Source organism: Alexandromys fortis, unplaced genomic scaffold (assembly GCF_014885135.2).
Source record: "Alexandromys fortis isolate MF-2015 unplaced genomic scaffold, M_Fortis_MF-2015_v1.1 scaffold_341, whole genome shotgun sequence".
NCBI classification, from domain to species: Eukaryota; Metazoa; Chordata; class Mammalia; order Rodentia; family Cricetidae; genus Alexandromys; species Alexandromys fortis.
In genome coordinates, this window is record NW_026068214.1 from 592630 (window position 1) to 614227 (window position 21598).

The 21598-nt window shown below is 46.0% G+C and overlaps 1 protein-coding gene across 1 annotated transcript; it reads left to right on the forward strand.

Annotated features, from left to right (window-relative positions):
* The first annotated feature begins 12255 nt into the window (after positions 1–12255).
* LOC126493367 (pro-neuregulin-2, membrane-bound isoform-like) lies at positions 12256–16263 on the forward strand. Its single transcript, XM_050130353.1, has 3 exons — positions 12256–12369; positions 15173–15957; positions 16175–16263. The coding sequence occupies exons 2-3, from the start codon at positions 15240–15242 to the stop codon at positions 16261–16263; spliced, it is 807 nt and encodes a 268-aa protein (XP_049986310.1). The 5' UTR covers positions 12256–12369; positions 15173–15239.
* Positions 16264–21598: the final 5335 nt, after the last annotated feature.

Genomic DNA, 21598 nt, shown 5'->3' on the forward strand with positions numbered 1-21598 from the left:
CTATGTTCATGGAGATATTATCCTTCAACTGTTGAAGTACTTCTAGAAGTAAAAGGGTTTTTTGTTTGTTTGGTTGTTGCTTGGTTGATTGGTTGGTTTTTCTAGACAGGTTTCTCTATAGCTTTGGAGACTGTCAGAACTCACTCTGTAGACTAAACTGGCTTGAACTCATAGAGATCCAGCTGTCTCTGCCTCCCGAGTACTGTGATTAAAGGTATGTACCAAAACTGCATGCAAGGGTGTTTATTTATTTATTTTTATCATTTTCTGTCTTAATCTTGTACAATAACTTCTCCTTATTTTAGATTTTAAATCCATTGTAGGACTGTCCTTATGTAATAAGGACATATCATATGTAATATATATATGTATATATACAGCCTTATATAATAAAGACACTATTAAGGCCTTGAATGATGCCAGGCCTGGTGGTACAGGGATATAGTCCCAGCTTCTTAGGAAGAGCAGCAGGAGATGGTAAGTTCTGGACCTGCCTGGGCTATAAAGTGAGTCTAAGGGCAGCCTGGGTAACATAGCGAGATACGGCTTCCAAGTCTTTAAAAAGTCAGAAGAAGAAGATTAAGGATACAGCTCAGTGGAGGAGCACGTGCCTAGCACTTAGAAGGCTTTGGGTTTTATCCCTAGTGTGGAAAAGAAGGAGGGGGAGGAGGAAAAAGAAATTGACTGATATTACGTAAGCCTTTGAGAGCCTATGCACAGGATGTCAGTAGGCAAACTGAGTGCGCTGCAAACCCTCCCCTTAAGAAGGCTGTGGGCCAGCAGTCACACTTAAGTAGCCCGCACTAAGATGTCATCGTAGAGAATTGTGGGCATTGTCTCGGAAATGTTTAGATCACTAACTCTTTTTTTTTTAATATATTTATTTATTTATTATGTATACAATATTCTGTCTGAATGCCTGAAGGCCAGAAGAGGGCGACAGACCTCTTTACAGATGGTTGTGAGCCACCATGTGGTTGCTGGGAATTGAACTCAGGACCTTTGGAAGAGCAGGCAATGCTCTTAACCACTGAGCCATCTCTCCAGCCCAGATCACTAACTCTTTTAAGATGATGTTTTTATTTTCTTCAGTTGAAATAATGTAACAATGTCTCCCAGGTTCGCCATGAAGTAACTCATGATCCTGATACTTCTACTTCTCCAGTGTTTGAATTACAGGCATTAATCTGTGTACGGCATGCTGGGATATATAAAGTTCTTCAATGGAAGTTAGATTAATAAATAATGTCATCATCATCACCATATTTTAGCACTAGTATTATTATTATTTTGGTGCCAGGAATTGAACCCTGGGCGTTGTCCATGTTAGGTTAATGGTCTACTTTACTTGTTTTTTTTTTTTTTTTTGGAGACAAGGTTTCTCTGCATAACATCTTTGGCTGTCCTGGAACTTGATATTTAGACCAGTCTGACCTCGAGCTCACAGAGATCCACCTGCCTCTGACTCCTCTGACTCCTAAGTGCTGATATCAAAGGTGTGCGCCACCACCTCCAACAAGGTCTCAACACAGAGTCATACCCTAGTGAAGAAAATCAGTAATAAAGAAGAAAATTAACAAATAGAGAAAGAACAGCGCATGAGGTCTACTCTAAGGAAAGTAGCAGGCATTAGAGGTGGGGGACTCCTTAGGTGGATATCAAGATCTGTATTCAAACCCACAGGATAAGAAGTGAGTCACAATCCTCCAATAAATTCACAGAGAAAGAATGTCAGACATATGGAGTGGCAAACACAGGGATTCTGAGTATGCAGACTGGTGTGTGTGGCTGGAATCAGGCTCAACTATTAAAAAAGGGGCAGGAGATAGGAATGGAAAAGTAAGCAGAAGCCAGTTAATGTTAGAACACACAGGTCAGACAGAGAACTTGTTTTAATCTAAATACGATAGCAGATCTCAGGGAACTCTGAGCAGAGAGAGGGCAGCTAGCAAACCTTTTCAAAGCTCTTGTGTAACAAATGGATTGGGGAGCGTGTTTTTTTTTTAAAAATATTTACTTATTATGTATACAATATTCCATCTGTGTGTATGCCTGCAGGCCAGAAGAGGGCACCAGACCCCATTACAGATGGTTGTGAGCCACCATGTGGTTCCTGGGAATCGAACTCAGGACCTTTGGAAGAACAGACAATACTCTTAACCACTGAGCCATCTCTCCAGCCCCCAGGGAAGGTGTTGTTAAGAGCAGGCTGTGGAGCAGACATGGTGGCTTAGTAAGTAAAGATGCTCGCCACCAAGACTAACAACCTGAGTTCATTCCCAGAAACCACACAGTGGAAGAAGAGAATTAACTCCTGCCATTGCTCTCTGTCTGTACACACACACACACACACACACACACACACACACACACACACACACACGCACAGAGTGTTTATCTACTAATGGGATTAAGTCACCAGATGGAAAATTTGGTGATGTAGCAAAAGGAAGAGATAATTACTGACTCCTTGGAAAGCAAGCCAAGAAAATACTAACTTGGGAGCACAACTGATTGGTTTGTTTGAGGCAGGGTCTTAGTAGGTATTCCTGCTTGGCCTTACTTAACTCTTCAGTAGGCTAAGCTGGCCTTGAACTCACAGAGACACATCTGCCTCCAAGTGCTGGGACTGAAAGTGTGCAGCACCACCCCTGTCTTTTGCTAGTTTGTTTGCTTGAAGTCTACCACAATATAGCTGAGCTCCTCCAAGCAAAGCACATGCCTGGCACCACGTGTAAAGCACACACATGGGATTAGCCAGACAGTCTTGGTACAGACGTTGGTCTGCTACCTGTTGTCACCTAACAAACTTCTTCCAGACTTAGTGGCTTTAAGTGCTTATTGTTCCCTGTCATTTGTAGACTGACCAGGTAGTTCTGCTAGTCAAGATGTTGCTGGGTGCTGAGAACAGCAGCCTGGCTCTCAAGTTCACAGATGGTGCTGGCTGCCAGCTGGGAACTCAGTGTGGCTGGGGACCAATGCCTTTGGTCTTCCTCGCAAGAGCCTTTCTTCTTGGATGCTTTCCTTGCTGCATGAGGACCTCATGGAGAAGGGATCCTTATGCACTGACCAGTTGATTGTTTGCAATAGATTCAGCGCTAGGTTAGTTTCATCTTTTCAGACTTCAATTTAAAAGCTCACCCACATATCTATGACTAGAAGCCATATCTTTGTTATCTTCCCAATTAAAACTGCCCAATAAGAATTCTTCAAAAATTTGTTAGATTTATCGATTTAGTATGTGCGTATCAGGGGAGCACTTACCACATGGGGTCAGAGGACAATTTAAGAGAATTGGTTCTCTCGTTCCACCATGTCGGTCCTGGGGTTGGAACTCAGGTTGTCTGAGCAGCCAGCACCCCCACTCCCTGAGCCATCTCGCAGTCCTAATGGGATTCTTAACAGCAGCTACAATGTAGCTGTGATTTTTGCCAAGACCTAGAAAATAATCCAAGCTTCATTTCCCTGTAGTGACTTAAAGTTTCTCTTTCCCCGGTGGAATGCTGTTACCTGTCACCAAGACTCTGCTTATTTTGTGTGGGCATGGCAGATTTATCCTGGGTACAAAATTTACAAGTTCCATTTTCTCCCTATTCTAGCGGTGGCATTTTCTTGGGGGCACTGTCAAATACCATTGAAAAGGCGGCATTGGAAGACTGAGTACCCACCGGGAAACGGAGAACGCTTGCTCTGAGAGCCTCCTTATAAACACAGCCTGGGAAATTGCACTCCAGGCTTGCCTTCCTGCAAGATCAGAGATAAAGAAGCCGGGAAAAGTAGTCAACTCCTGAGAAAGAAGGGGTGGAGTGAGAAACGTGAACAAAATAACTGACCAGCTGAAAAAAAAATACAACTTCTGGAAAAAGCCAGTGGGCGCAAAGGCACCCTTAGAGTTCTCCATGCCAAAACGCTGGAATGAGAATGTTATCATGTGAGTTCTGTTTCTGCTTTTGCCTTGACTTACATCACAAGATAACATTCTGCAAAAATACCTGGAATTGAAGATAAATTTTCACTGGGGCGAGGTTGGAGGGGATGCATTTTGGGTGAAGAAGAGATCAGTAATAGAACCACCCCATATGACAGTGTATTGTCTGGTACCCTTATAACTACTGAAGATTAAGATTCCAAGTTGGAAAAATTGTACCTGAGCTACATAGTGACACCCTGCCTCAAAACAGACAGATGACTTTTATCTTTGCTCTGGTTTTCATATTTACAGCACTTTGCTCCTCAACTTCTCCTTCCTAAACCATGGGCTGTCTTTCACAGCTGACGTTCCTGCAGGTCAACCCAGGAAGGCACTTTACAGTCATTGAAGTCTTTTCTATTTTCGCTCTCCATAGTAGGTGTTGTTGGTCTCAGGGCATGTCTGAGCACTTGAAATACGGCAAGAAAACGGGAGCGGGATGTTACATTTCAAGTTTTAGAGTCGGTTTTAATTACTTACCACTACTGTGTAGCTAGCTAGCGGCTACCCTAACAGACACACAGCCTCCATCCAATCTTACCTGCAGCTCACAGAATTCTGTTTGCCCCTTTTTCCCCAGCAGTTGAAAAATCTGAACTTTAATATCATAATATATTAATGAGTTTGTCCTAACACATGATTTTGCTTTTAAATTAGAATTTTGATTAATGTACAAAATTTTAAGTTTCATGGTGACCTCTCCAGACAAGTTTACCATGTATCTTGTTTTTACCCCCTTCCCTTTTATTTTGTTTTGAGACAAAGTCTCATCATGTTGCCCAAGCTTGCTTGAAACTCACAATCTGCCTCCTGAGTGCTTGGATTTCATGCATGTGCCACCATGCTCAGCTTTAACATAGCTTTTATCTGTAGTAATTTGATCAAAGTTCATATACTGGGGCCTGGAGCAATGGTGCAGATCACTGTCTACTGTTCCAGAGAACCTAGGTTGGATTCCTAGCACCCACATGACAACCCACAACCATCTACCGGCACTCTCTTCTGGCTTCTGTGTGCACCAGACATATATGTGACGTGTAGACACGCAGGCAGGCAGAGCACCCACACACACTCACAAAAGTAAAATAATAATAATAATTTAAAAAGCAACCATGTTGCTAAACAAACAGACAATGTTTGTAGGTTTTCCTGGATTACAAATGTTTTTGAAAACTACATTTATTTGTGGGTGCCTGCATGTGCTTGGAGTGGGTTACAGGGAAGAAGCCAAGACCAAATTTAAAGAGGAAGTTGGCTGCATAATATTTCAGAATCAGAGAACTGGCTTGATTAACAATAAGACTCTTCTTAAACGTTTCCCATTTGCTGGGTGGTGTCTTCGGTACCACCATGAACTACCCCGTGGAAAGCTGTTATTTACCCCTGCTTTACCCCAGCTGCTTACCCAAGGTCATACAGTTAATAGGTAGTAATTCAGGTATCCAAACCCCAGCAGTCTGTGACCTCAGAGCTGGCCTCCCTAACCAAGATGCTGGATTGCTTTCTATTTGACTGTGCCCATACGGTGACACAGGCTTAGTGACCTCAAAGGTCTGTCTCTAGCTTTTGTCTAAATTTAAGCTTCTATAAACCAGCATCTCCAGGGTGGGGTGGTGGTGGCTGGACCTCCTTCCAATGCTTGAGGAAGGTGAGGTAGAAGGACAGAGTTCCAGAGAGGAAAATCTGCATCTTTTTCTCAGAAAGTCAGATATTCCTATAATCCGGGATGTAGCCACCTTTTTACAAAAGAAAAATGAAAGCCCCTCCCCCTCTTCTCCCCCCCCCCCCCCCCCCCGCCCCTTTCCTCAGGGGCTATGTTGTTCAAGCTGGCTGCAAACTCAAGACCCGGTTCCCTCAATTCCGCCCAGTGTGCTGGGATTACTGACCTGTGCCACTCCACCCTCCTTAAAGCTAAAGCCACACACAGCCAATTTCTTCCTCTTGATCTCCTGTGAAGCGAGACAATGAACGAAAGCTGAGTTGCTGTGTCTTACTAGGAGTTAGCTCTGTCTCCATCTCTCGTCTCTATCAAGTGTTCAGTGCTCTGTTGATAGGCCGGGGTTGACAGTGGGCTCTACTTTCTTCTTGAATTGTTTCATGAATGGCTATCTTATCTGTGCTGGTTAAACTATGTCCTCACCTCCTCCGCTCCCCAGATTTTCTGTCTTTCTCTGCCCTGCTCTACGCCCAGAAACACTGACCTCCATGGCTACACCAGCAGTTCCTACTTGTCCCCTGGCTTCCCGTGGGCGTAGGGGATGCTAGTAGGGGATAAGAGTAGGAGGAAGAATGGGAAACTGGAGAGGTCCCCCCCCCACCACCACTTCCTTCCTGCTGTCCAGCATCCAGCCTCCAGGGCCTGAGCACACTACACTTTCCTCATCGTGTCCCTGCACACACACGGGGCCTCTCCATACCTCTCGTTTCCCTTAGCACCGCTCCCATCTTTACACATAATGCCTTTAATAAATCGGTTTTAATACACTCTTTGGAGTGGAATGCCATTTTCTACTTAGATGTCTATTTCTCCAGTGGTCTCAAATGTCTTACAGGCATGAGAGAAGCCTAAGTTTCCGGATATCTGCAGTATTGGCGAGGTCTTAGGTAGCCTATTCCACAGTCAGATTATGAGATTTCATTACTTCATTTGCAACAATGGCGAGGTGCACAAGACTCTTGAGTACGGCCACACTGGACTCTGCCAGGCAGGGCAGAGACAACGGCTTTACCGTGGCATGCGTGAAAACCATCCTCTTTGCCCTGCTCTCCAGTGGGCCCTCTTGGTTCCACCTTCACGTTATATCCTGAACGCCATCACTGTTTTACTTCCCCTGCGTTACCCACGTGTAAGCCACGCCCCCTCTCACCTAGGCCAGTAAGCAGCTTCCCATCAGGTCTCTGAGTTCACAGACTTTTCTCCAGCTCGAAGCCCTATTTTTCAAATATAAGTCACGTTATGTCATTCCTCTATGGTCCCCTCCGGCTGACTCTTCCTTTAAGAAGAACCAAAGCACCGTGGCTCAGAAGGCAGAGCAGGAATCTGAGAAGTACTTGACTGCTCTAACTGCCTCGCACACCTGCGCACACCTGCCCCTTGTCACCTCCCTTCTGAGCACCTATCACGTAAGACTGCTGAGAGCCCGCGGGGTGGTCATCTTCCCTCGGCCTCACATGCTCTGATCTCAGAGTTATTGGGAGGGAGCATTCATTCATTCTTCAGTTTGCGGCTTAAACGTTGCCTCCTTAGCAGTAGCCTAGGCTAGTAATTTTCAACCTAGTTCCCCGGGCCCTAATTCTGAAATAGTCATCTCTTCCCTCCTTGGTGTCTGTATCTTTATAGAGGAAACCTTGTCAAGAGCAAGTGTCTTGTGTTTCTTTTTTCTCAACGTCTAGGATAAACCTTGGTTCACAGCAGTATGAAAGCAGTTTTGAGTGATGCTAATTAATTTCCATATTGTTTATTTATTTAGTGCGAAGCACCGCGCCCCTGAGTCTGCACTCTGTGCGCTTGCACCCAGCTACCGAGCTTCAGGCAAGGGGCTAGAGGTTAAAATATACAGACACACACAGACAGAGAGACAGCGGCTCGGGTCATCCTTGAATTCCCCAAGAATGCCCCCTTTATTGTGTTCAGGGGCAGATTATATAGAGATAGCCACACCCCAGCCAAACCCACCAGAAACCACTCTCCTGCCATTAGGAACTCCTGAAGATCTCATGCTCAGAGCAGCTGTAGGCACTCAGATCAGGGAATTACAAGAAATTCAGGATCTGGGGGTCTCACTGCTCCCAACAATTTAGTACTTTTGTGGGTCAAACTCAGATTCTTGAACATTGTAGGCCAATGTTCTCCCACTGAGCTGTATTCTTAGTCCCAAATGGACTCTTAAAAAGAAAGAAAAATAAAAAATACTTAAGTATTAGAATATAATAAAAACAATCATAATTAATAATGCCTTAAGCTTACACCTGATTTAAAGAGTCATGTACTGGGCTGTAACAGATGTTTAAACATCTTACTATTACTTTGTCTTATCAGCAAATACAGAGGCTCACTGTATCTGCCTTTAGACTTGGGAGAACGGTGGAATGTGAATCCCTAAAAGGCACAGGGGAGGGATGGTACCAAAGGGGAAAGATGTGTGTGTGTGTGTGTGTGTTTGCATGCAACCTGCACAAAAAATGTGTAAGGTTAAGCAGCAAAAGCATCCTCTGAAGACATCTCACTTTTCCTTCCCGTACAAATTCAATATGCTCCAACATATCCGTCTATAAAGAAAGCTAAAGCTGCCATTGTGCGCAAAGGCATTAGCCAGTTGCTGTCACCCAAGGCAGATCGCTGTGTGTCCACCATGCGCTTCTGCTCCAGGCTATTCTAGGAAGCTTCTGGATTCTAATCTAAAAGCGGTATCTGGAAAAGAGATAATAATTTGTGTTCACATAGCAGTTTTCATCCAAAGGACTTAAATCACTGCACAAAGATATAAGTATGACTATCCCAGATGGAGCCAGTCAGACAGAGGGACTACTGCCCCTGTCAGCAGGTCGGAGAGAAGGAGCCCCTGAGCTCAGAGCACAGCCCTACACCATAAATTACTGAGTCGTGGCCTCTCTTGATTGGGGGCTGGGCTATTAATGATGAGATTTTTTTTTCTTAAATGAAGTAGAATATCAGGCTTTAGAATTAAGAATTTTAGCATATGCCCAAAACATGAAAATGAATGCTTTTGAAACTGCTGCCTTTGAGGCTGCCTGGTTATTTAAAACGAGAAACTGGTAAATTAGTTTGGTAAGTGTTGTTCTAAGTGGATGCTGCATCTATTTATTTATTTATTTATTTATTTATTTACAATCCACAACAAATGGGATGAGACAGGAACTATTTTCACTTCACACATTTTGCGGTTGAGGATAATGTGTGGAAGAAGAGAAAAAGAACCAGGATTCAGAGGGAGGCAGCTCGACACCTCCTTCTGGTTAGCGAGCACTCTGTGTCAGCTACCTTGTGAGACGTTCTGCCGGTACTGGGCTTTGAACCTAAGGCACCAGTCATGAGAAGCAAGCATTCTACGGGGGAACTACAGCCTCGGTCTTTGTGTGAATCCATTCAAATTATCTCAGTGTTTGTTCACCAAATGCTAAGAGGTGGCTAGATTGTCAGCCCAGTAAAGGTTTACAAAGGCACAGTAATTTGTCTGAGCTCACATGAAGCTAGGATTTTGAAAGCAGACAAATGGTTGGTAGGCAAGAAGGAAGTCTTAGGATTGCTCCTGCCACGAAGTGGTTGTGTGACCCCGAGTCCATCTGTAGATTTTGCATCTTCGTATCTTCCCCTGTATAAGGAGGATACATACTGGGGTGCACTGCTGTGAACTCCGGTCCACTGCCAAAGTTCTGGGGCTCCGTAACTGTTTTCTATTTAGTCCCTTGTTTGAAATCCTTGGAGGGGAAAAAAAAAAAAACCACACCGAACCTGAAAGTGACTCTGGCGGCCAAATTTAGAAAACAGATTTCGAAAGGAGAGAAAAAAAAAAAGCAGTTTACAAAATGTCTTTATTTAGAAAGTGAGACTGTCCTGCCCAGAGTCTGTTCAGTTTGTGACTCAGTGACCAGATACAGGCCACACTACTCCCCCTGCCTGGCCACTTCTCCTGGCTGAAAGTCATAGAACCTAAGTCAGGGGTCCTTTCTGCCCATGGACTGGCCCAAACTGGAAGAAACCCATCTTGCGTGGGAGGCCCTGAGAGAGAAGCAGCCAAGGTTTTCATGTGGGTGTTCTATCTTGAATTCAGAATGTCTGTATCTTTTCGTCTACCTCTGTTTTTGTTCTTAGTGGTTATTATTTAGTGACACAACCCACTGCTCACATGAACCAGTTTTTTTTTCTCTTCCACAACCTTATGGTGAGCTATGGGGACACTCACAAGACTATTTTCCATACCTCTGTGTGGCTCTTGTTCAAAAGGATTGGTTTGGGCTGAGATGCCTCAGGTGATAAAGGCACCTGCAATCAAGCCTTATGACTCAACTTTGAGCCTTAGTGCACACACACACACACACAATAAATAAATAAATAGATAGATAGATAGATAAATAAATAAATAAATGTAATATTTTTTCAGTGTGGGTTTGAATTTGTGGTAAGCCTTAGCAATGAAAATCACTTATGAGTCAGACTTGATGGCACGTGCTTTAATCTCAGCACTTGGGTAGTGGAGCAGGTGGATCTCTGTAAGTTCAAGGCCAATGTGGTCTACATAATGAGTTTCAGGATAGCCAAGGTTATGTTAAGAGGCCCTGTCAAAAGGATAAAGAAAGAAAGGAGAAAGAAAATTAGTTACATGCTCACACTGCCTCCACTTTACTTGTCTTTTTGTAAAATGATGCTCACACGACACCAAACAGCATAATGTTCATGGACGTCATTTGGATAAAAGTGAGTCGCTGTGATAATGAAAAGAGGGCTTTGATAATGCCTCTTATCCAGAGAGACTGGCAGGGGTGTGCATGATGCCAGTGCTTTGGCAACGGACAGTCCCTAGCTAGAATCCTGTCATTTGGGCAGGTTATTCCGACTCTATAGGTGTTTTTAAGTTTGTAAAACACTAGGTTGTTGAAGCATGGAAAGACTAGTCATGAGGTGGCTGACATAAACTAATAAGTGGAAATCATCGTTGTAGTTATCAGTTACTAAATCACGATGCAGAGCCGTGAGGTTCAGAGGATTGATTGTCTGAGACAGATGTCCTGTGGAGAAATGAGCTGCCCAAGACACTGCACACCCTGCTCTTCTACACTCAATAGAAGCTAATTCTGCAAAAAATTATCCTCAAACACACCACATCTTGATGAAAGGGGGACAAGTGTCTTTCTTCTCTTTAGACACCCTGCCTGAGTCTGCATCTTCTATGACCGTAGGAATTCAGTCACTGTTAAGGAGATCAGGCCTTTCCTTTACATTTAAAGGCACTGAGATGGTTGTAATTCCAGGAAATTATTTTTATGTGTTTTATTTTTTGACATTGGGTCTCCTGTATCCTTGGATGACCTTCACCTGACTGTGTAGCCAAGGACGACCTTGAAATTCTGACCAGGGTGTTTCTGCTTCTCAAGTGATAGGATCATAGGTGTGTGCCACTATGTTGAGTCTGGGCAGGGCTGAGAATCAAATCCATGCTAGGCGAGCACTCTACCAATTGAACTGCATCTCTTCTGTGTATAAGTAGTGTTTTGCTTGCATGTGTGTGCACCACATGCATGTCTGGAATCCACAGGGGTCAGAAGAAGGCACGGGATACCCTGGAACCAGTACTACTGTGGAAGATTGTGAACCAAGGTTCTGGGAATGGAAGCTTGTTCCTCTGCAAGAACAACCAGTGTTCTTAACCTCCGGGTCTCCAGTACATACCCCTCATTTTTGTTTTAAACCAGATTTTCTTTTAAGTTTGTTTGTTTGTTTTGAGACAGAGTTTCACTAGGTATCTCTGGCTGTCCCAGAACTTGCTATGGGACTCAGGCTGGTCTCAAACTAACAGAGATTCACTTGTCTCTTTATCCCAAGAACTGGTATTAAAGGCATACACTACCATGCCTGAATGCTTTTTTTTTTTTTTTTTTTGAGACAGTGTTTCTCTGTAGTTTTGGAGACTATCCTGGAACTCACTAGAGCAGGCTGGCCTTGAACTCACAGAGCTCCATCTGCTTCTGCCTGGGATTAAAGGTGAGTGCCACCACCGCCCGGATGCCTGATTGCTTTTAAATTAGTAATTTAAAAATATTGTGTGTGGGTGTGCATGTCTGCATAGAGGTCAGAGGACAGTTTCTCGGAGCTGGTTCTGTCTCTCTACCATGTGAGTCCCGGGGACTAAACTCAGGCCCTCAGCTCGGCGACAAGCACTTTTACCAGCTCATCCATCTTGCCAGCTCAACTTTTGTTAATATGCAGAAAGTCCTAGTGTGCAATAATTCCTTACCATGCAGAGATTCTGCTCTCTTTCCCTGGGAATCACTAATATAAGTCACCAGTTATCAATCTCATTCGACATAGGTTTTGCCCCTTTGTGCTACGCATTGTTCTCAGTACCTTAGACACGCCGTCTCGTATCAGTCGCAACCTCCCACTCTCATTTTAAACGTTATCTCCTCAGAGAAGCCTTCCTTGCTCCAAGCTGACCTTGTCTCCACCTTTCCATTATTCCCTATCATTTCATCCTGTTTATTTCCTTCGGAATACCGATCACTATACGCAATTAGTTACTGATTTCACTACTCGTTTACCACTGTCCCTCCAGCCAGACGAAGGGCTTTGAGAGCAGGGTCCTTGTTGAGTTGGCTTTCCTCAGAAATATCTCAGAGAATCCAGAAGCAGGGACAGTGGCTTGATTTGGCATGGAGGCAAGGTGAATTGATTATTTATTGAATAGTGCATTGAATAGCAGTATGAAGTATATTCTTTTATTTTCTCCACTCCTCTAATGAGGAAACTGAGAACTAGCAAGTCAAATGAACTCATGCTGAAGCTAGGAATGTATAGAACTGGTTGAAAAATCCGGTTCTCCTTGACCTCAGGGTCCAAGTTATTTACTTCTCGGGCCCCAGAAACAAAAGACTGAACCGCCGCTGCTGTGTGTGCTCTTAGGTCTCTTTGTCTCTCTGCAACTCTCCTTTTCATTGGAAAATGAGAGGTGGAGTTAGACATCCTCTTTATAGCAATATTTTGTCATTTATGGTATCTATGACTGAAGGAAGTCAACGAAGGAACTGGGAAAACTGGCTTGAGGCCTTTAAGAGTGCTGATCTTGGGGCCGGGGAGAATGGCTCAGCCGTTAAGAGTGTGAACTGCTCTTGCAGAGACTCCAGGTTAAATAGTCAGTGTCGTATCTCAGACATGCTTCTTCAGGCACCTGTGCTCATGAGCATGCACACGCACGCATGTAACTATAAAATAAAATTTAAAAAGAATACTGAGCCCAGAGGGGGTGATGCCTGCCTTTAGTCACATCTCTTAGGAGGCAGAGACAAGTGGATCTCTGAGTTCAAGGCCAGCCTGGTCTACAGAGCGAGTTCCAGGACAAGCAGGGCTGCACAGGGAACCCAGTCTTGAGAAACCAAAATGAAAAAGAATACTGATCTTCAGTACTCCCTGCCCCCTTTTCCCTTTCCTTCACTGAAGATTTGCTGATTGTGTGGGTTTTTTGTTTTCTTCCTAGACAAGGTTTCTCTGTAGCTTTGGAGCCTGTCCTAGAACTAGCTCTTGTAGACCAGGCTGACCTCGAATTCACCGAGATCCACCTGACTCTGCCTCTGGAGTGCTGGGATTAAAGGTGAGCGCCACCACTGCCCGGCTGATGATTGTGTTTTATGTGTTGGTTGTCACAGGGATCCAAAGACTCAGAGAACGTAGACCTTGGCATTACAGCTGCTGGAAGTCCTGTGGGGCCAATCCTGTGACAGTGTGGTTTGTGAGGATCAGGGTGACACGGGGAGGGTGGGGTTAATTCCATCAGGTGTGTACATGTTGATTGTCGTGGCGATAAATATGGACTTGTGTGTGGGGGACGGGTGTAATGCTGACCTGGGCCTTAAGGAAAGAATAGTTCCCCAGAGGGACAAGCCAAAGGTGAGGCTTCCTGGATGCGCAGAAAGAGCAAGAACAGCCTGGACTGTTAAGGCAAGGAGTTAGCTACCAGGCTAGCGGAGCAGAGGAGAGCCCCCTTTTGCCTTCTACTCTTTCACTTAGAAAGCTCCCTGGCTGAGGTCTCTACAAGTGTGGTGAGGTAAAAGGTGTGAATGCCATTAGGAAGCTTGACAGTGCTCAGACAATTCACAATGAAGACTTGGCCTTAAGGTGTTTGTGACATTTGGAGAGGAAGGAGATGGATTAGAGGCTTTTGAGGGAGGAACTGCAGGACTTGGTGACTGAATGGCCGACAGAGACTAGGGACTTAGAATGGACCGGTGCCCAAGTATAAAGTGTGACCATTTAGAAATAGAGGGACTTTGGAGTCAGGTGGCAGAGGTACCACTGTTCTGTTTGGATAATCAGTTTGAAGTGTCACTTAAGAGAGCCAAGAGTCCAGCACCCACCTTCTCTTCACCCTGCAAGAGCTGTCCTAGCCCGAGTCAGTCATTTTTGGGCTAATTTCCCTGTGCCCCCCCCCCCCCCCGGGGAATCAAATTCTCAGAGTTAAACTCGCCTTTCTGAGCCTGACATCCATCCAGGATAACAGCAGCATATGGAAAACTTCCTGGGCCCCCACTGACAAACGCGTGGATTGTGGAAGACATGTTTGTATCAGACAGTGGCTTTTGCAAACACCAGATTACAGAGAAACCATTTCCATGGAGCTTTCTCTGGCCCTGACAGGCTCTGACTCTAAACTGGCTCCTAAGAGCTATCCCCCACCCCCTCCGCACACACATTTAAGGAGCGGATTTTTAAAAAGGAAATGGGGTTGTATAACGTGCAGCCTGGTTCCCCTTGACAACTGGAGAAAACCCTGAGTTTGAGTGGCCGGACCCACTTCCACTCATTACCTCTGGAGACAAGACTTCTTGTGGCCCTAATCCTTGTAAAATGAAGGGACTGGAATCATATGTCTCAGCTCAAATATCCAGCGGTCACCAGGCGGTGGCAGGGTCGAGCAGGTGGACTCTTAGGGGGGCTGTTTCCAGGGTCCTCTTTAGGGAAGAAGACGGCCTTGGAGGCAAGCACTCCATCCCGGCCCTGGCTACTTCCCTCATAATTACAGCCTAGGGCTGAAGACAGGGGCACGCCCTGTGTCCTACACCCCTATTCCTGGGATGCTATCAGAAGCCTCTACATTTCTCCACCCTCTCCTCGCGGCACTAAACCCCACTGTCATGCTTATAAATCCCAAGAGCAAAGGGTGGCACGATTCCTCCCGCGCCCCTGCGGGCTGAAGGCGGGCACTAAAGCAGTGCAGTTCCAAGCTTCCCCTGCAGAAGCCACGCTCCTGACTTGGTCCGGGGATAGAGGGGGCGCGAGAGAGCAAGTGGGCGGGCGTCCCATCCTCCGCATCCTCCTCCAAGTCCTGGCGCGCAGGGAGGGAGCGCTGCGCTGCGCCGGGCTGCGCATCGCGGCCCACTTGCCGCCTGTCCCCTGCCCTGGCTGGGCCACCTCCCCGGGCTGCCGGTGGAGGGCTTCGAGGCGCTAACGTTACGCTGTTTCCGGTTTTCCAGAGGGCTCTGTTTCCCCTCCCAAGGCGGCGGCGGCTGAGCGGCGGAGCCCCCCAAATGGCCTGGCCAGATGCGGCAGGTTTGCTGCTCAGCGCTGCCGCCGCCACTGGAGAAGGCTCGGTGCAGCAGCTACAGCGACAGCAGCAGCAGCAACAGCAGCAGCAGCAGCAGAAGCAGCAGCAGCAACAGCAGAAGCAGCAGCAGCAGCAGCAGCAGCGAGAGCGGCGGCAGCAACAGCAACAGCGGCAGCAGCATCTCCCGTCCCGCTGCGCCCCCAGAGCCGCGGCCGCAGCCGCAGCCGCAGCTCCGCAGCCCCGCAGCCCCGAGAGCCGCCGCCCGCTCGCGAGCCGCAGCCGCCGGCGGCATGAGGCGCGACCCGGCCCCCGGCTTCTCGATGCTGCTCTTCGGTGTGTCGCTCGCCTGCTACTCGCCCAGCCTCAAGTCGGTGCAGGACCAGGCGTACAAGGCACCCGTGGTGGTGGAGGGCAAGGTACAGGGACTGGCCCCGGCAGGCGGCTCCAGCTCTAACAGCACCCGCGAGCCGCCCGCCTCGGGTCGGGTGGCGCTGGTGAAGGTGCTGGACAAGTGGCCGCTCCGGAGCGGGGGGCTGCAGCGCGAGCAGGTGATCAGCGTGGGCTCCTGTGTGCCGCTCGAAAGGAACCAGCGCTACATCTTTTTCTTGGAGCCCACTGAGCAGCCCTTAGTTTTTAAGACGGCCTTTGCCCCGGTCGACCCTAACGGCAAAAACATCAAGAAAGAGGTGGGCAAGATCCTGTGCACTGACTGCGGTGAGTCGCCCCCTCCTTCTGCTGGAGAAAGGGGGGGAGGAGGGAGGTGGTGGAGGATGGGGGTGGGGCGGAGAGGTGCCGCAGGTGCCCAGGCCTGGCAGCGCTCGGCCGCCGGGGGGTGGGGCCGCCCCTGGACAGGGCGCCGGTCGCGGGTGGGTGAGGGTGTGGGCTTGGGGAGAAGGAGAATAAGGCTCAAAGTGTGTGCTAGGGGCGATAGCTGGTGGGGAGGCGCTGGCCTGTGCCAACAGGGATCTGCGGCTGATGTATGGCATGTGGGGCTGGAAAGCTGCCATCATAGCCCAGTAGCGGAAGGGAAAACGGTGAGGTCCGGGCGGCGCTGGCCTGAGGCTCAGTGAGTCAGGAGTGACCCTCGGAGGCCTCGCCCGCTCCGCTCCCGGGGGCCTGCCTTGGCCAGGCTGGCAGGGTCTACAGGAGCAGCTGGGCAGACTCTCAGGCTGTGAAGGCCTCCGCTTACAAGTTCTCCTAGGGAATGATCGCCCCCGCCCCCTCCTTCCTCTCCCGGCTCGTTGCTCTGCTCATCCACACCGCTGGCGCAGGGAGAGTTGGACTTTTTCTGCTACTGTTCCGTTCTCCGTGTGTCTCTGGGCTATTTTTTTTCCCTCCGTCGTGCTTCGCCTGTTTTGCTAAGCGAGTAGTTATCTGTCCCTTCTTAGCCCTCAGCACCAGCCAGCAGACACTCTTTTAGCAGTTTGTGAAGTGTCTCACCTGGTCCTGGTGGTGGTGAGGAGAGAGTAACTTGCTTTGGCTGAATGTTTGAAGTTCAGCTCTGACACCTTCCTGGCGTATTGACCGCGTTTATCTTCCCAATGTTGGGTGCTGTACAGGAATGCTGGTGGTTATAAAAGAAACACAAGCCTGCACATCTGTGCAGCCCCAGGGTGAAGGGCTCTCATTCAGAAGTCAAGAAATGACACTTTAACAGCTTTGTCTTGTTGTCCCCAAGTCCCACTGATTTCTCAGTAAAACATTTCTTTAAAGGCTGAATCCGCGGTGTTTAGTGTAACCCAGGACTCTTGGATCCCTGAATTGTGATAGAGCTCCCGAACTCGCATAGAAGTTGGTGTATTTACCAGTTTATTGACCGAACCTGGGTAGCATAGACAGGCTTGACTAGCCAAAAATAAAATAAAATAAAAAAATATGTGTAACAGCTAGTTGGAAAATCTGCTTTCATCTTTCTAGAGCAATCAATGCCTTTGGCTTTTGGAAGCTTCCCTCCCCCTACTCCTCTAAGAGGCAAATTTTAGACAGTTAGTTGTGGGAGTGTATCTAAGCACTGTGCTAAACCCTGATCACTTTAATGAGAAGAATCTTGCAAGTGTCTTAGCATGGAGAGAGAAGCTTGGGGAAGGACAGCAGTTTACGGTTTGGTTTTTGGTTATTATTCTAAGCAATATTATTGCCTGCTTTTTTTTAAATTTGGGTTTATGCTCTGAAAAGTTTTGTGATGACGACTTGAGACCAGCTAAGAATTTCACTCTCTTCTCGTTTTTAATTCTATTAAGTACTTTATCTGAGGTCTCTTGGGGAATTGTGGAACTAACTGTATCTTGCAGTGGGAAGTAGACAGTAAAAACAGGTATTGAACCTTGTCCAAGGACAGCTTTTGTTGGTTGTTGATGAATTGCTCCTGAATTCATACAGTGTGCACCTCCTCTTGATCCTTGCTTAGGGTCTGATAGCTATTGCCAATTGCTATCACACTGGCTCCCCTGCCCTTTGTCTCCTTCCTTGCACCTTGGTTGTTTGAGTGAGCATTTAATAGTTTCAACAGTTGAATAGCAAAGATCATGAAAGATTTGAAGTCATAAATATACTCTGCTTTAGACTAAGGGCATCTCGTATTATTTATGTGTAGTATAGTTCTTGCAGAGATAAATTTAGGACTGCGATCACTTGTAAAGGGAAGGCCCTCACACATCATAAATTATCGAGGAGCAGGAATGAGTATGGCAGTAAATATTTTAGAATACAAAAAATTATGCCTTGGATGATAGTGTACAGATAGGCATCAGAGGAGCTTTACATAAGAGGATGAGAAACTAAAGGGCGTTTTGTGAGAGGAGGAGACTTTAGGAACTGGAGATAGTGTGGCAGAAGAATATAAGCTCTATTATCTTATATTCTATTATGAGATTAAAGAAAACATGTGCTGTAATGGCTTATTAAATGAGGAAACAGAATGAGCCTAACTAACCACAACACCTTCCTTGTGCTCAGCAGGAAATAGCTAACACATTCATTTTCTGTTTTCTATTCTAAAGAAAGCCCTGTGGGCCACAGGGTCATTGGGAACAGTCTCTCCTTGGAGCAGATTTGCCCATTGCAAAATAGGGAAGCTGGCACTTGGAAGCTGTCATTGTGGCGGTTACATTGAGCAACTGGGGTTGAATTGTTACTTTGTTCAGTCACTTTCAGCTCTGAGCTGTCTGGGCTCCAGAGGTGTGGTTCCTGGGGAGGTCTTTGAAACTGTGTTTGGGGAGGGGACGTAGGGGTGATGTGCTACGGTATGGAAGAATACTGTGCTTAAAAGCACACTTCTCAGTCACAGTCATCGACCCAAGGATCATCCTGGATTCTTCCCAAAAGGTCCTCATCATGGCTGGGTGCAACTGTGGAGAGAGACCTGAGAGTCTGTGATCTAAGGTAGAGGGTAACTAGGGGTCTGTCCAGAAAAGCAATGCCTAACCAAAGGGGCATCTTTTATAGATTCAAAGTATAGCATTTAATCAAAACGACTACCTCTAGTGGTAAAGAGTAAAATCTTTGCATTTCTAAGAAATTTGCGTATATGGGTATGTTTCTGTGGAAAGGGGTGGTAGAGCTACAAAGGCCTTATAGGGACGGTGTGACGCTGTGCCACGCCACAACTGTGTCCTGTTCTTTACACAGTTCTCTGCTGTAAGAGGGGCTCACACGTTATTTGGTGTAGTTACACCCCGTCTTGTTACTTTCTCGGATATGTGTTTTAAAGCCATTTCCTAATTGAGTATGTTCAGGAGGCAGCAGGAAAGAAGACAGCGGCCTCTTTTGGGACTCGCTGACTTGTGGTCCTCCAGTGTGAGGTGTGCTTCTGGGGACTTGGAAACCAATCTGGCAACCAGATTCACGCATGAGAGGAAGGTGGCTCACAGAACTCAGTATAGCAAAAGTGGTCGCATATTTTTAAAGCGATGTTTATTTGCAGAATCTTTTCTTTCCCAGCCAGCTGGGGAGCCAGCTGTGCTACAGCCTGAAGATGGAAAAGTGAACCAGATTAGACACTGACCAGTGCCAGCGGCTTGGTTATAGGTTCAGGGAGCGAATTGCCACCCTAATGCCATTATTTCTTGGGTGGTTGCTTTCCTCCACAGAGAGCAATTTGTGGGACAGAAATAGCATCTTATCTTTGAGATCTTCTTTGTCCTCCTCACTGCCCCCGGCAGTGTTTGGTACTATGTCTAGTTTAGATACTCTTTTATGTGGATGAAACTCATAAAAGGAGCTTCCAGATTCATGTTGAAACAATCTCAACTTTCTGATCTGTGGCACCAAGTTCTGTGCGGAGGGGGGCAACTGAGTCTGTCGTTAGTCTTTACGCATCACCATGGAAACCCATTTTCTTTCCTTTCCCTCCCCCACCCCCCACCCAAAGGAGGCCTTATCAATTAGAGAACTTGGTGACTCTGAGTGCTAAGATGACCTGAGAGGCGGGGAAGAAAGGTCCTGCAGGAGAAGAAGCTTCCTGGGGGTGGGAGGAGGTAGGCTGCCACACCCCCTCCCAAATTTAAATGCAAATGAAAGAGCTACTTGATTAGCAAATGTTTTGGGATCTTTCCAGTTTACAGTCTAAATGACTAACTTCCTTGTAGCTCCCAGTCAAGGCGTTTGCAGCCGTCTTGCCAGCCTTCATTAACCAGGGCTTTGTAACTGTATTCTCTAGTAACAGCTTGTTTTTAAAATGAAGCTACACTTATGCTTTTTGTATAAGAAACATATTTTTATGGCTCAAAATTCAGCAAGTATATCAGACTATAGAGTGTAAGTTTTCCCTTGTCATGTCCTCAGCTACCCTGCCCTAAACAATTGTAAACATTGCTTAGTTTTGAAATGTGTCTTTTTCTAAAAAGCAGTTTTTGTAGTGTTTAATTGTTTTTTTTAAAAAGTAGATAGAGACTGTTAACTTTGCCATTAAGACAATTTTTTTAATTTTTATGATTTATTTATCTTAATTTATGTGCATTGGTGTGAAGGTGTCAGATCCTTTGGAACTGGATTTTCAGACAGTTGTGAGCTGCCATGTGGGTGCTGGGAATTGAACCCGGGTCCTCTGGAAGAACAGTTAGTGCTCTTAACTGCTGAGCTATTTCTGCAGCCCCCACTAAGACAATTTTATGGTAAATTCTTCCCAGGTTACAACCCAAGATCTCAACTACCCGGGTCCTGCTATTTTCTGAGTCCTCTTCTATGTCAAGTCATCTAGTCAAAGATCTTTCTGTTTCACTTTTCCCACATCTTACCTAACAAATACAATCCTAGGATAAGACACTAAAATCTCAACTCAGTTTTCAGATACTTTGCAGTTAAAACATTCCATGGCCAGGCGTGGTGATACCGGCTTTCAGTCCTAGCATGGTGCCATCCAGCCAAGGATACATGGTATGCTGTTTAAGAAACAATATATATGTGTGTGTGTATATACTTATATATATATCTATAGATGTATCCATATATACAGATTCTCCATGACAGTGGATTTTGTGGGTCTTCACTGCGATGCTGAAGAGCGCCACCAAAAGGCTTGTCTGTGGAAGTGAGGGCTGAGTCTTTTTGTCCATACCTCAGGAGAGTCCCTATGTGAGGAAGCTCAAGATTCCATGTCTGTGCAGAATTTGACCATGCTTGTATGTTGATGATTCTAGAGGGATCTAGAGGGTTACCTGAGAACTGTTAGAATGTCCACCGAGGTAAATGATTGGAATGTTTGAGCAGGTCAGGGAAATGCCTTTTGGGTAAGTAGAGGAGAAAGTAAATATGCAAATATCTAAACAGTGGGACTCCACCCCCTGAGTCGGCTTACTGGCATTTGGTGTTTTAAATATTGACTTGGGAAAGGAATGGTGATATCAATATCAGTCTGGGAAATATTTTTAGATTTTTCTTCCTTTTTTCGAGACATGGTCTCACTATGTAGCCCTGGCTATGTGCCCAGCACCCTGTGCAGTTTTTAACAACATATTCTCGGGTTTTCCTTTTTCAAAGGTTAAAATGGTGTTAGTATAAATTTCACTAAAGATATGCTCCCATCCAGTTTTGAGTTTGGTGGGATAGATGGATGTGGAATGAGAAGTATTGTCTTCCCCATTTCTGTGAATTAAGCCTTTCATTCCAGTTACTTTTTGAAATCTTTCCACAGAAAAAAAATCTAGTTTAAGAGTTTCCAGGGGTGATGTAGGCAACTCTAAGAAATGGAGTTGACTGTGAAAGTATGCTATCACGACAAAGTTGAAGATGGTCTCTTTTTCCTGTTTATAATTAGTTTTGATAATAAAGCGACCTGTTCCTTAAAATTTAAAACGAAGCACCATCTTTTTCCTTTCCAGTGTGTGTGTGTGGTGGGGAGAGGGATAAAAAAAAAATA